The 16,280-nt window shown below is 36.5% G+C and overlaps 1 protein-coding gene across 1 annotated transcript in view; it reads left to right on the top strand.

Moving 5' to 3' along the window:
* Nucleotides 1-11,927: 11,927 nt before the first annotated feature.
* The window catches only part of LOC145662403 (small subunit processome component 20 homolog), a 108,555-nt gene continuing 104,202 nt past the window's right edge, over nucleotides 11,928-16,280 (top strand). The window contains exons 1-3 of the mRNA XM_081727943.1: nucleotides 11,928-12,097; nucleotides 13,793-14,076; nucleotides 15,928-16,261. Coding sequence (XP_081584069.1) covers nucleotides 12,053-12,097; nucleotides 13,793-14,076; nucleotides 15,928-16,261 — 663 coding nt within the window. The 5' untranslated portion in view covers nucleotides 11,928-12,052. The remainder of the gene's footprint in view (nucleotides 12,098-13,792; nucleotides 14,077-15,927; nucleotides 16,262-16,280) is intronic.

Here is a 16,280-nt window from a genome sequence, read left to right on the forward strand (position 1 = left end):
AGGATTGTGAAACATGCAAAATTCAATACAGCAGGTATGACTTCTTCAGTAAATTTTTACCCGCCCTCTTTCCGTTGGATAGTTTCCGAACTATTGGCTTCCGAAAGTCATTTTCCCACGCTTTCGGCACCTTGTAGATCTGAAACTATGTCCGATAGCCGAAAGTTCAAGAGAACTTTTTTCTTGTCTCAGTGGCAGGAGTAACCTCCCAAGAGTTGTAACACTTATTTTGCAACACCCGACATATATATATAGGGGGTGCGTCATTTATAATGTCAAACCTTGATGACGGAGAAACCAAAAGAGAGAGAGAAGCGAAACTTTGCACGAAGAAACTATACAAAGGGGCACATTGGTAGACGTATTATTTGACATCACCGGATGAACAGTGTTGCCAACCCAATATAAAGTTATGATTTTTTTTTTTAATGGAACGACCTAAATTGTATTTCATAATTGAATTCAACACTAAAAAGGAAGACAAATGATATGCCACTCGCAGGTGAGTGTTGCAAACTTCTCGAGAAATAACGTTAAATATGTGTCACATTTAAACGCCTTTTGCACACACAGGGAGTGAGGTACACACTAGTTTTGCACAATAATTTAAATATTGGCCAGAACGGTTTAGATTGACACCAAGTTTAGATGGGTCCGTTAAACAGTGTTGAAATAACAGAAAAGACAAAAATCGAGTTTGGATATGGTGCAATAACTCCGAAAAGGCCATAAGTACATTAAGGTTTAAAATTTATAGGTCAATTTGGTATGTCATAAGAAGCATTCTCACGTTTATTTGAAGTCGATAAGTCAAGTACTTACCGAGACATTCGGAATTTTGTAAAAGCTGACAGCGTTACCAACTTCTACAGCACAAAATTCTTAGCTTACAAAATTCCGAATATCTCGGTAAGTACTTGACTTATCGACTTCAAATAAACGTAAGAATGCTTCTTATGACATACCAAATTGTCCTATAAATTTTAAACCTTAATGTACTTATGGCCTTTTCGGAGTTATTGCACCATATCCAAACTCGATTTTTGTCTTTTCTGTTATTTCAACACTGTTTAACGGACCCATCTAAACTTGGTGTCAATCTAAACCGTTCTGGCCAATATTTAAATTATTGTGCAAAACTAGTGTGTACCTCACTCCCTGTGTGTGCAAAAGGCGTTTAAATGTGACACATATTTAACGTTATTTCTCGAGAAGTTTGCAATACTGACCTGCGAGTGGCATATCTTTCGTCTTCCTTTTTAGTGTTGAATTCAATTATGAAATACAATTTAGGTCGTTCCATTTAAAAAATCATAACTTTATATTGGGTTGACAACACTGATCATCCGATGATGCCAAATAATACGTCTACTAATGTGCCCCTTTGTATAGTTGCTTCGTACAAAGTTTCGCTTCTCTCTCTCTCTTTCGGTTTCTCCGTCATCAAGGTTTGACATTATAAATGACGCACCCGTATGTGTGTGTGTGTGTGCGTGTGTGTATGTGTGTCACTAACTTTCAAGTAAATTGGAAAAGAAGGTTGACCATTTCCATGCAATTCAATGCGATGACACATAACAAACAAACTTCTCCTGATTTCTGCATGCATATTTCCGAAATTAAGCTACCTACATAATGTTCTGTGCTTCTCCTTCTAACCCATTCCATGTAATAACTGAATTTCATCTTAAGTGACGCTTACTATTATGTTCGATCGAGCTGCTCATATACATAGGGTGTTGCAAATAAAACGTATAGTGCTTGTATTATAAGTTATATAGGTTTGAGATAAAAGTATGAAACAAAAAGTGAAATATAGAAGTCTTAAAAGGCGCATCAAATTCAACGCTCTGTTCGCTCAATAGGTCTTCCTATTATGAGGCTCCGAGGAGCCACCCAAAAGTTTCAAACATTTGAAAACATTACTATGTAGTTTTAGAAAAGGTCCTAGTTTCCTTAGGAGCCGCACTCACATTTGTATACCATATGACCTAACGTGCATTTTCAAAAGAGAGGGGTTTGTAAATATCCATTCCGATTGTCGCATTATACTTGACTTACGAGCATTGTGTGCATAAGTTTCCAAATTCATTACTGCCAGTATAAGTGATGATCTCAAGAAGATTCAATCCGGGGGACTTTCAACACGCATGGAATGAAACTAGTACAACAACACTGGAAACCCATATTGGGCACAATCAGATGTATTTCCCGGGAAAATATCGTAGCTCTGGGTCACCCTCTGAAATAATCCCTGATCACTATTCATCTCAGTGACCTCGGCAACTGGGTTCGAGACTAATATCGGTCCATTTCGATTATTTTCACTTCTCACCCCTAGAGGTGTCCTACACCAACAGTATTTTTTAAGAAGATTTTTTAAAGAATTTTTTTCAACCTATTTTTAAAAATGTACTTTCTCTTCCTAATATGAAGAGATCGTGAGGTATTCTATTTTTTTAGTAAAAATTCCAAACTATCTCTTTGGCTTTGAACCCTTCTTAGGTTATGCATCAAAAAATTCCAAATAGCCAATGGTCTCTTCCAGTCTTTGGTCTCTCCGATATCGTTATCGTATCGTATCGTATCGTATATCAAGTTAATGGTATTGATTTTAGTGTAGGCGCTAGCCTGTGTCACGTGTACATTATATGTGCCCTCATTTTGACTGCTGGGTATCATTACCCACTTAAAAAAGAGTTAATTTCTTTCGGTCACGTGATCTGGTTCATGGTCGTTTGGTCGGCCATATTGGATTCAAGATGGTGGATCATGATCTTCTTTAAACGCTCATAACTCGGCCATTTATGGACCGATTTTGACCATCTTTCTTCTTTTGGAAAGACAAAGTTATACTCTACAATTTTGAATTCTTGCACTTTTCGCGAAATCGGGGCCATTTTCTTGAAAAATTGGAAAGAGTAGTATTGAAAATAAAATGTTAACGATAACGACAGGCAGTGCCGAGTCGGAAAATAACAAACCAAGTAGAATAAATAGCGACAAGCAGTAACTTTAGTGTTGCCTATGTCAAAAGTAAATATTTGAATAAAATAAATATCCACGAGCAACGCCGCTGACATGTACGTTCATGGGTAAACTTGAGCTTAAATATCATTGGCACTATCACCAATCAGCTTAGCAATCCTGAAAACTGAATTCGAGACTAATCTAGGTCATTTTGGACAATTTATTTTTCACCCACTCTCAGTCCCCATGACCCATGCTAATGTTGTCTGATCTTGAACTTAAAATGTTTCGAGAGTGCCACTATTCATCTCAGTGATCCCGGAAACTATAGATCCGATTCTAGTATCGGTAGTTTTCGATTATTTTTACGTCTGCCCCTTGCCACCCCTAGAGGTGTCTACATGGGCTTCGATTAGGGGCGAAACAGGGGGCAGTTGCCCCCCAACTTTTTTGAAGTGACTCCTTAGTGTATATAGTTTCATTTGGAAATGTAAAGTTTTCCTATGTACTACTGGTTCATAGAAAAAATGGTGCCATATAATATTTACTGTTGTGTGAGTACATATTGGTTATTTGTTTTCCCGTGGAGTTAAGATAGCTACAGGAATTGCATTTTAATTGCAATCCAAAGCAATTAATATTGCAATTGCTTATTTCTTTAAATATCGTAGCATATGCTTGTAGTATTTACTGTCTTTCATTTTCTAAGAGTAATAACATACGTTTAATGGCATGTGTGGAATTAAAAATGTAAGTTTTTCAATAATCCCCAGTTTCAATATAACTTCTACAAAACAACCTTCATTATTTATTACTATGATTACTTTTATCCTTTCCATTTATTTCTTTCGCAAATATGTTATTAAATAACCTAATCACACAATTTTCCAGACTGAATTTTAAGATGTTCATGAGCAAGGAATCAAATCTATTCTTACAATTTCATTGTTTAAGACTACAAAGGGCTAGTATCTACTTGCGTTGCTCTTGTCAATTTACTTAATAAAATATGAAATACGATATTTTAGCTGCAAAAGATAGTATCCTATTAGTTATACAAGCTTTCGTCGAATATCCAGATCATGTCTTGCCCCCCTACTTTTAACGTCCAATCGCCGCCACTGGGTCTCTAATCCCCGAAGTACTTTCTCATAAATCATATGAGTATGAGAACTTGCTTTTAAAAATGAGTTTACATATCGAGTTTCATCCTCCCAAAATGAGGAACTCCTGAGATTTTCAATCTTTTCCCTACATTTGAAACGAATATTTCTACTCAGAACCCTATCCTTCTCCCTTAGGATATACATTTAAAAATTTTAAATAACTAAATAACTTACGATATTTTCCAGACTTCGCTCTTTTTGGTAAAGTTGCTTAGAAGTATGCTAATCCAACGATATAGATTTATATTCCGGACAACCATACACACAAACATATGTCGTCGTTCAGTTCCAAAACGGCTCTTGTCCATTTACAGCAAATTCGAGAAAACAGAAAAAATGTAGGATCTGTATGTTTTCTAGAACTGGGAATACTTCAGTGTGTTCATGTGAAAAACCTGAACATGCTCAAATATTTTCAGTTGTATAAAATGCATCGATCCTAGTTTCTCTCGATTTTCTGGAATATATATATGGGTGTTCCTCTATACAGTCTATACAGTTTTTATACAGGGAGTTTGACTCCGGGCATATAATTTGAAGTACTCACCAACTACCTTTATAAAAATTGTTGCGGAAGTACTGCAGGATACTGAAACATGGATATTTGTATAGGGCACATACTAGTTCCTGAGTGAAGTCTTGACCCGACTGCGATAGTTCCCATAGCTTTGGAGCTATGGATATTTAAAGTTCAATTTTTCATTATTTCGACAGCCCATAACTCCGAAAGGAAGCATTTGTGCACCCAAGTTGGTCTATACTTTTTGTCTTATCTTGATATCAGGAATCACCTCCCAAACGTTGTCGGTGTTATTTTGAAACACCTTATATCTATATCTATCTATCTATCTATCTATCTATCTATCTATCTATCTATCTATCTATCTATCTATCTATATATATATATAATATATATATATATATATATATATATATATATATATATATATATATATATATATATATATATATATGTGTGTGTGTGTGTGTGTGTGTGTGTATGTGTGTGTGTGTGTGATATTTCTTAAAAGGTAGAAGACAAACTTCATTAACAATGCCAAATACATATTACTATTTAACATATTACAGTGTGCGTTTTATTTATGGAGCAATCCAAATGAAATCGATCAATGATGGTTGCTGACAAAATTGAGTTTTTTATTAATTTTTTACCTAAGTTTGTACCACATTTAATGAGTTGAAAACGGGCATTCATTTACTTTTTAGCCGCACAGGTCGTATCGGCCATTTTGTATAGGCGCCTGAGCACATTTTCAACTTTTTAGTGCATTCCGTTAAACGCTGTAACTTTTTAGGTTTTAAAGATAATGAGTTCAAACCAAGAATGGAAGCTATGAAAGATAATGGAATGTACAATATTCCATGTTCTGTGCACATTGAGACGTGCTTCAGAACGTCGAGAAAAGAAGCTCTGAACATTGGGGTTGGAAACCCAGAAATTGCAATTTTGGGATTAACATTTTGAAATGAAATAAATAAGACTCACCTTCAATTCTTTGTCTACATAGAGAATACATAATAGACAACGTCCCAAACAAGTTTCAGATCTGAGAACCTTATATATATATATATACATATACACACACACATATATATATATATATATATATATATATATATATATTGAAATTTTTAAACTTTGCGAATTTTTGAAAATCGTGTATTTTTACCATCAAATATCTCAGGAAGGACAGAAGTGAAAAATCCTAAATTTGCACAAAATAGACGATAGTTGTGTAGTAACAAATGAGTAAAATTGCATCACTGAAACTCAAGCAGTTTCTGAGTTATAAGAGTTTTCTTGACTGGGACTTCACTGGTGCCATTGGAGTGAATATATTGTAGCAAAAATCAAAATAACACGAATGTAATGTTAAATGTGTTGATATAATATCTCGAATTTCTTGCCATTTGATTGCACTTCTTCTGATGAAACATAGATAAATTGTATGCCTGAGATACTATATCAACACAAAACCTGCACATCTGTTCAGTTTTTAAAATCATGAATTTCACATCACTGCAACAACTTATAACTCAGAAACTACTCAAGTCTCAGTAATGCAATTTTACTCACTTGTCTAAATTTAGTACACTTGGAAAGTAATTCAGTTAATCATATGTGTGATGAAAATTATGGTCACATTTCTTACGCAAAATATGCACTTTAATTTGTGAATATAGGCATTGAGATTGTAATTGAATTTTGCGGGCCTTATGCAGAGTCGTTCTGACGCATGATTAGTGCCATACTAAAGAATTTTGACTAACATAGGTTTCTTGTAGTAGTCAGACCTTTAGTATGACGCTAATCATTCATGAAAACAACTCTGCATAAGGCCCTGCATGTTTTGCATTGTGTTACGATAAGCAATTCTTGCAAAGGCTGATATCTAATTCGACCTAAGACTTTTTACATTGGTACTCTAGTTCAGGTTGACCCAAGTAAACACTCTGTCGTGATCGTCAGTGAAAAATCATCAACGCTGAGTCGTGCCAAATCAGACCTATGCGTCTCAGCGTGTTAAGTCAAATTTGTTTTCCCCAGATTGCCAGATATGTAATGGGACTTGGTTTCCGTCAATGAAATCAAAATTAGCGTTGTGTTACGCTCCGCAATTCTTATGAAGGCTGATAAGGAGTTAGGCTGGGCATTGTAACCTATGCCGCGTGTATTCCAGAAATGAAATACTGAATTTGGGAAGCCAATCCGTACTAATCTTCGCAAAATTCAGTGTTCAGGAACACAACACAAAAAGAATACAAAAAATCGTTATAACTGCCATTGCAAACTTAATCCCAAATTTTGAATTGCGTTAACCAGTGGCGGATTAAGCTTCGTCGGCGCCCTAGGCACAAACTTGGCGCCCTTCTCAAAAGAAAAATAGTATTTGCAGTATTTTAAGGCTAATATAAAATTACTGAACATACTAAAATAAGATGTGAAGTATAAAAATCAATAATAAAAGTAATAGGCCTAGTACAAACAATTCATTTTATGTATGTGCTATACCTAAAATTATGTAATGTATTGAGTAATTAAATTCACGAGTCATAAATGAAGGTGCTTCCGCCTCACTTTGATTACTGCAAACTCGTATATAAGTTCTTCAAAGTTGATGTGTCCATCAGCCAAGATGTATGCTTCGATGTGGAGAATAGATAACTCGTTCAGTCTTTTATTACACATCGCTGAACGGAGATAAGTCTTCAGTCTTTTTAGTGCCGAAAACATTCAGCTGAACAGTTCGTTATAGCAGTACACAAAAATACTCTTAATGCAATCTCTATATTTGGAAACACAGACTGCAACTTTTCTTTCCGTATAAATGCTAACATTTCTGCTGGTGCGTCACAGATTCCTCTGGTTTTCGAAAGTCCCGCAAAATGTACACGATTCATTTGAAAATGTTGATTCGAGATCAGTTTCATATGCTGCCTGAAAGTTGGCTGCGAGCTCCGAAATGACAAGAACTTTGCAGAAACTTACTAAAAAACATGAAGTTGTCAGACATTATTTTATAGTTTTTCTTTCTTCTAATTAATTCAACGTGCAATTTATCAAGAATAGGAAGAAACACCTCAACTTTAAATTTTTCTCTTCCTGCTAGAACCTCATTGTCTCTTACTTCGTCGACTTGAAGTTACGTTTTCTAAACCTTTTATAACCACACTCGTAATCCATATCTGTTTTCTCCATGGATTTTTGCTCATAAGAGTCGAACATGTCACGAAGAGAAGTTATAAAGTTCACAAGTGATTCAACATGTACTATTGTTAAATCTATGTTGACACTTTGTAATTTCACGATGACACTCTGGAATCTCTGCAGTATATCATTCCAAAAAGTGATCATGAAAGTTGTTTCCAGCCTGCTTAGTTGATTCAGAGGGATAAGTCCTCATTTGAACTAGAGGTTTCTCAAAAGGATCATCGCTTACATGAGTAAGGGTCTGAGTTACAATATCCCAGTTTTCACATATACATATACAAGCCTCCTCTCGTGCTGACCAGGTGGACAAACACCGTGCTCGTGGGTTTTCCCGAGGTTCTCGCGTTTCCTCCCACTTTCTTCATTCCACCATTTCACTCATCTCTCATCATCACCGTCTCCTTTACCCTAATCGGCATAACCGTGGGACGTAAAACTCAACGATTTCATTTCAAAGATTTTCGTGCTGACCAACGTGTCTGTGATAAAGATTTTAGTGGTTTCGTTCCTGGATACACGAAAGACGCAAGTAAGTTCCAGCGTTTTGCTGAACTGAAAAAAATGTAAATATTTTGAAGCATATTGAAAAAAGCACATGCTTCCTTACAACTGCTTGCTGCACTACTTCCGACTAAATTCAAAGAATGAGCTGCGCAGGGCACATAATACGCTTTAGAATTTATTCCTTTCATTCGAGCCTGTAAACCTGTATATGCCCCCGACATATTGCTGACATTGTCGTACGACTGACCTCTGCAATTAGTAAGGTCAATAGAATGTCTGGTCAAAATATCTATTACAGCTTCGGGTAGATTTTCAGACTTGTGACCTGGATTTGACAGAAACGAAAGAAACCTTTTAACAGGTTTACCCTCTTTATTTACATATCTTAGCACAAAAGATAACTTATCAGTATGAGAAATACCTGGAGTTGAATCAATTATTATGAAGAAATATTTGCTTTGTTTTATGTCATTAATAATTTATTTTCTCACTCTATCAGCAAGTAGATCAATAACTTCATCAAAAATTGTAGAAGACTAGTAGCTTGTATGACCTTTCCCCCGGATTTACATACCGTTCAATGTGTTCCGCAAGAAATGGATCAAATTCGGCAATAAGCTCTAAAGACATCATGTATTGCCCGTTATGCAGAGAATTGAATTCTTCTTCGTGACCACGTAAAGGAAGCCCGCGACCTGTCAACTTCTTTACGTCAGAAAAAAAACTCTTTTTAAGACACTGAACCAGTACGTAAGTTCTATCTGAATATGTGATTGAAAATGGTTCTCGACCTTCCCAACAGATTTCTGTATTTCTGCATTGTTCGCAGTTTTTGTGTTCAGAATTTTTGTGTGATGCTAGAATATTTGAAATGTTTTTCCGGTCTGAAATTCCGTGAGTTTCGATCTTTGTCTTGCCTTTGAACAACCTACATGATGCACAATAAACGGCGTCAGTGCTACACGAATATACCAAATAATTCCGCAAAATCGATTTAGAAGTTTACGAAAAAAAAAAAAAAATCACTCTTATTTAAAAATCTTGTCTTGCCTATTGCCTACTATGAATCTTTGCAATTTCGAAATATCGGGCCTTATGCACAGACGTTTTGACGTGTGATTAGTGCTATACTAAAGAGTTCGAATAACATAGTCTATATTTGCTGCAGTAGTCAAGTCTTTAGTATGACACTAGTCGTACGTCAAAACAACTCTGCATAAGGCAGATCGTTTTCAGTATTGTGATTAATTCCACGTCTTAGAAGAATGTCAATTGTAGACTCATTCAGACACCACTCGGCACGATCGTCACTAACGGAATTTGCACTCTCACTGTCACAATCGCTAACTCCTACGAACTCAGGAGACATAACTTTAAGTGCACTTTCTTCCTACACTAAACCCACACTATTGTACAAACATATTTCGTTTCACATAGTTCATCCGATGTAACCGCTTCCACATCAGTTACTGAACTGCTTTTAAAGACTGACATTGTACAGGCAATGAGACTATGCGAGTTTCAATCAGTCTTCTTTGTCGCCTGGCTGTCACTGCGTACGTAAGACATTTTTTATATTCTGGAGAAAAGATTTTCCACCCCCAAGAGTTGCCACCCCTAGGCACGTGCCTAGTGGGCCTATTTGGTAATCCACCACTGGCATGGCGTTAACCCATCCATTACGGAGTGTCAGTGTACGTGAGTGTTAGCTAATTGTTCGAGAATCGATTTATTGCTAGTTTGGCTATTTATTTTCTACCCAAGTTTGTCGAGAAACTGAAATAAAGTTGGAGTATGACGTCATAGCCATGAAGAGAGAAACATAACAGTTGAAAAATAGGGATACATGCAAGGTCTCCGATCCTGGGGGCCAGGGGGCCCGGTCGCCCCAAAGATCATGTAGTCCCCCTCATTGTATTTGTAAATATGCAATATTTGGCATAATTTGGCATTGTTTTGTCTTAAATTCCTCATATATATGCCGTCTGCATCTGAATAGCCCCCAAATTTACAGAGAAATCGGCACCCTTGGAAACACGAAATGATTTTTTTTTATGTGCGTGTGTATGTGTGTATATCCTTGTAAATTTCTTTATAATAAATCAGGATACGGAAATACTTTACCTTTTATTTGCATGGTAGCACGATTAAAACTACTCAGTTACCGTACTGAGTCAAACGAAGGAGGATGGAATTTGTAGTAGCAACTTATCAGTGGCGTAGGGAAGGGGGGGCCCGGAGGGGCCCCCCCCAAAGAGGTCCGACAATGTACTTTGACTTTGATGTTTGTAATTTTTTATATATTTTTATGTTTATATATTTTTTTGTTTGTAATTTTTCTATATATGCCTATAACAGCACTTGCCCCCCCAAACACACATCCTGGCTACGCTACTGCAACTTATGTTACACTGTAGCATCCCCGTACAGCTTGCTTCATGTGTACACAAAATTATGATTGTGTGTTTATGCTTGTAAAAAAATCAATCACAAGTGTAATTAAAAGCACAAGTGTAGTGGTTATATTAATACATTCGTTAGCTTAGCTTAGTAAAACGTGTAGGCTTACGTTTTCATGAATGTGGTATTTCCTAAGTTGTACAGACGAAAGTTACCTAACAATCTTCTTTTTGAAATGCCTAATGTAGACTTTACATCACGTTCGGGCATAAATCTCATTAACCCCGCCAGCTTACGAAACACGTTAGGGGAGGTTTAGGTAGATTAGGTTAGTTTATATTAGGCTATGTTTGGCTTACCATGCGGCGGGCTCAAAGAAATTTAACTCTCATATATTATTACGAGGTAGCTTCCGTGCTGACCTAGTAGCTAACAGTGCGTGTTTGGTGCAAGCGGTCCCCAATTGATTCCTGGAGGAACCCTTGGTGGAGATTTATTGTACGAATCCATACATAAGTCTATTGCATGTATACTCCTCTATATAGATTAACTGGGGGGGGGGAGGTTGTCAGTCTACGTATACAATTGTGCAAAGGATATTAACCAACTTGTACTAGGTAGCCACTAAAATCACAAATGATATCTAAAGGCCTCTATTCACTTGGTCGACTTGGTCGAACGGCAGAATCGACTCTCTCCCCTTGCGACTAAATCGAAGCGACTAGGCCGAATCAGAGCAGTGGATGTGTTCAATTATTTTAACTGAAATTGAATGCTTGTTGACTCGATCATTTTTGGAGTGTACATTTTGAAGGAAATAAATGAGACTCGCATTCAATTCTTTGTCCACATAGAGACTAGATAGTAAACAACGTCCCAAACAAGTTTCAGATCTGAGAACCTTATACATATATATTGAGACAATTCAAGAACATATAAATACTAAACATATTCAAGTAAAAAATTTTGTTTTCAATCACTACATTCACCAAGTAATATTTGTTTCATATATATCGTTTTATTGTCCTGACTTTAGTATAATCTAACAAGCTGAACTAGTTCCATTGAGTAAAATGTAAGAGAAGAAAATCCTTGAAAGGATATATTGATCTTACCGTCTGCTTTGATATTACAAACGCATTAGTAAACTTTCTTCTTCTTCCTTTTCTGTGCATTCAAAGAAATGGACCTGCGTGTGAAGTACACGTGTGTGTTGTAAATTTAAGAACACATATTTGTCGGAATGTCACTAGAGTAAAAGATTAAGAGAAACTTAAACATGAAGACCAAACCTACGAGGCACAAAGAGAAGAACACGTTCAGGGTAAGTTAATGTCATAAAATGGCTTAATTCGTTCGGTTAGCAGTAAGTGCAAGGGTAAATAAAATTAGATGAAATATGTGTGCAATGGAGAAAGATTTTAATATAGTTTTACGAGTAGGAAGTGTAAGGTTGAATTGTGAGTTGTGAATTTGTTTGCAGTATAACCTTCGAAATAACGGGCAAGTTATATTTATGACGTGGAATCACAGTGGGAAGGTTCTAGAACACAGGTCCCACCATATAGGTTAGTCGCTAGGTTGGGTCCTTTCTGTACCAAAGTTTAAAATTTGCTTCACATAGTATTGCAGAGCGAGTGTTAGCGAGTGTAAGGCGAGTTAGTGCCCGCAGGGCTCGTTGTTTTCTGTCTTTATTACAGCGCAATGGGAAGGGGGACCTGTATTCTAGAACCTTGCGGATGAGAGTTCAGTTTGTAGAGTTACATTTGAAATGACCTAAGCTAAAATTATGGAACACTAGCCAGGCTATTGTGCTACAATAGGGGTCCAGCAGCGCAATGTTAAATTTTCGCTACCAACGAATTAAAAGTAAAATAGGGTAGGTTGGTTGGTTTTCTTTCTGGGCCTCTTCTGTAATATTTAACCTCACTATCCATTCTGTACATTCCTAGGTAGTTGGAATGACATTACTCAAGCAGACGGTTCTATCAAATTTTGGCACATTCCTTACATTTTTAGGTTAGTAAGAGCTTTGTATTTCTTTTAGCAGAGCATGCACTAAATAAGGAGCTCTATTACCACTTAGAAATAGATTTCAGGAGAGCCCAGTAGAAATACAGTGTGGACGTATAACATAAAAACTGCAGTTCATCAACACGAACCAACTTGTGTTAGGTGGCCACTAAAGAGCATGAATATTATTTAACCGAGTCAAGGCAGGAGCGCAGCAGGAAGGCCCAAGCAGTAGCGACGGGATGCGTCCGTAGGGTACAGGCGTGTCAGCAATGGGGAGTATACGCATAAACAAAGATAGTGGATATTTTAGAACATTTATACGCATAAACGAGAAGGTTTCAAACGTTTGCCCAAATTAATTAAGTCCTTGCTATAGTCTAATAAAATTCTTGAATGGAAAACATTAACCAACTTGTTTCTGTATGCGCCGGAAAAGAGATAAAGTGCCTGGAAGCCATTCACAGATTTCGGATTTTCTAGATGTTTTTACGTATGAGAATTTTGATTTACTGATATTGTTGATAATTTTCGTATCTGGTGACGTTTTCATTATTATTATTTGTTCCATAATTTCTCCTAATCGTAATTTGTACATTTAGGTAGTTCTGTTTAAGTTAAGTTAGGCTGGTTTAGGTTACGTTAGTTTAGTTTAGTTTATGTTATATTAGTGTAGGAGTCCCGCATAATTTTCCAAAAAATGATAGAATTTCGGTTATTTCTACTAATATTACGTTAGTTTAGGTTAGTTCAGGTTAGCTTACGTTAGTTTATGTTAGGTTAGGTTAGATTTGGTTACGTTATGTTACGTCTAAGTACTTGCATCACTCATTTCTCCTGTAAATTTTGTGTTTTTTACGTGCTTCTGGACCCCTTGTACTAAACATACCCCGTGTAAACTTTTTCAGTTAGTCGATTTATTATATTATTTCTTAGCATATCATTGTTTTATGTGTTTATGGTTGTGACTTATGAATCCATTTCTTTCTCTTTTTTTCTTTTTCAGTTCCAAACGTTCTCCGAACGTGTAGCTGGCATTGACATAGATGTGTTCCACCGAATCCGAGGATCGTTCTCTCAGCCGCCGGAGGAAGTTGAGACTTACTTTAACGAAACGTTAGAAAAGTGGAGCGTTCTCAATTGTACAGAATCTTTTGAGGAATTCAGGAAGGAACTTGGGAAAGATGGCCAAAATTTAGCTCTACTTCTGCTTCACAAGGACCGAATTGTTGAAGTTCTAATTAAATACTTGGAAGCCAAAAACGTTTGTTCACTTCAGCCCATTCTTGAGTAAGTAAACAAAGTAAAGTATTAGAAGTGAACTTATTATGGAGTTTGGTGTACCAAAACTCTTTTATATGTTTACTATGTTCGTCCGGGGGAAGAGAAAAATATCAAGAACTATTTTATAAATCGTCATTTTTGTCCGTATGTACAGGATCAAAATTTAGGAATCAGGTTCGTTGATGCGGGAGATATTCAAACCGGAAGTGGGGCCGCGGTGGCTCACTGGTAGAGCGTTCACTTCTTGTGCAGGGGGTCCTTGGTTCAATCCCAGCTCGCGCCACGTAAACTTTGTGGTTGACGAAACGCTGTATATGTGAGTTTTCTCGGGGCTCTCCTGTTTCCTCCCACTTTATTCATTGCACCGTTTCATTCATTTCTCATCATTACCGTCTCCTTTAGCCTAGCCGGCATAATCGCGGGACGTAAAACTTGATTTCATTGCATTTCAAACTGGAGGTGGTAGAAATCAACCATTTCTGGTTGTTACGTTGATCTCTATAGAGCGTAAACTGTAGTAGACACACACCTTTCATTTTCTTCCCTAAATATTGAAAAAAAAAAAAAAAAAAAACTTTCTGAAAAATCTGGCAACCTTAAGCTTAAGATAGAATCCGAACCACTACTCGGTTTACACTCGAGGGAAATCCATCCGGACCAGAACACAGAACCGCTTTATTACAAGGGCGACGAGTCTACCGACTTTTCCTGAGAAAATACGTTGTACTGATTGTGCGCATTTGTTAATATTTTAAAAGTCAGTTACAACGATAAAAAGAATATACACGACTGCACAAAAATTAATGTACGGAGTTATTAAAATAAATGGACACAATTTCAAAAGACTACATCTTACAGAAAATCTAATTTAGTTCAGAGTGAGAAGAATAGCGTCTTATTTCAATTTAAACATCAATTAAAGAAGTAAATACAGATATAAATAATTTGAGTTCGCTCTGACTCTGAATCATTCATTCGTATAAAAATCCAGAAAATAATGTTGATTTCAATAAATCACTAACATTCGTGTTTTCAGGGTTTGCAATGTATCAGGAAAGATGTAGATGTTTAAAATATGAGGAAATTTCAGTTGATACGGTGTGTCATTTTTGCTTTTTTTTTTGGGGGGGGGGGTTAAACTAGCCAACTCTGGAAGCCAGTGGCGCCGATTTCTGTATAACTTTGGAGGGTTCCGTTCAGATATCAAAGCAAGTATATCCTGCCCGTGGAGAACTCAAGCAAATTTTGGGCTGGGGCTGCTTCCCCCCCTCCATGATATGCTGAAAGCTCTGTATTATTTACCTGACGTCTGTTCAATTTCAATAAAGGCTGACCGTGTGCGTGGGCTTTCTCGGGGTTCTCCCGTTTCCTCCCACTTTCTTCATTCCACCATTTCATTCATTTCTCATAATCACCGTCTCCTTTAGCCTAACCGGCATAACCGTGGGACGTAAAACTCAAAGATTTCATTTCATTTTTTTTTTTTTTTTTTTTTCAATAAAGGCTGGAACAAGCCTGTTAAATATTTTCAAATATGTACTTCTGGATCTGGGAAGCGGTCTCTTTGATTGCTAACCAAGTTGTATTTTGAGTATTATTTTCAATTCTGACTTCGATAGTACCAAAAACTAAAAAGTAAAATTAATAAATAAAAATACATAAATAAATATTGAATGTTCATAATTTATTTTCAATTACTAAATTGAATCAGTTTGAGTTTCTGAACACATTTTTAGTTATAACAAAAAGAAAAAAAATCGTAATACAAGAGCGTAATAAAGAATGAAGTAACTTGATTTATTTATGTGTTTTCAGTTTAGTTAATTATTATTTTTTTTTTTCCTTTTCTTCTTCTAGGCTGGTAGTTGCATTAGCAAGGGATCTTCACAGCGAATTTTATCCGTATTTTCCCGCTTTCTTCAAATGCATCGTTAACTTGTTGAGCACAAGAGATCCAGATCAGTTGGAATGGAGCTTCACTTGTTTAGCATATCTTTTCAAATATTTATGGCGTTTTCTGTCGAAAAACATTGCCACCACCTATGAATATTATTCTCCGCTGCTGGGAGGAGACAGGCCGGACTATATCAAGAATTTTGCAGCTGAGAGCTTTTCGTTCGTAGTTCGTAAAGTTGCCGACAAGGAGAGATTTCTCCGTCTTGTTTTCGACCAATTAGAAAGACATCCGGATGTAAGTATATATATATTGT

The sequence above is a fragment of the Thermobia domestica genome, chromosome 10, assembly GCF_964235325.1.
Source record: "Thermobia domestica chromosome 10, izTheDome1.hap1.1, whole genome shotgun sequence".
Classification (NCBI taxonomy): Eukaryota; Metazoa; Arthropoda; class Insecta; order Zygentoma; family Lepismatidae; genus Thermobia; species Thermobia domestica.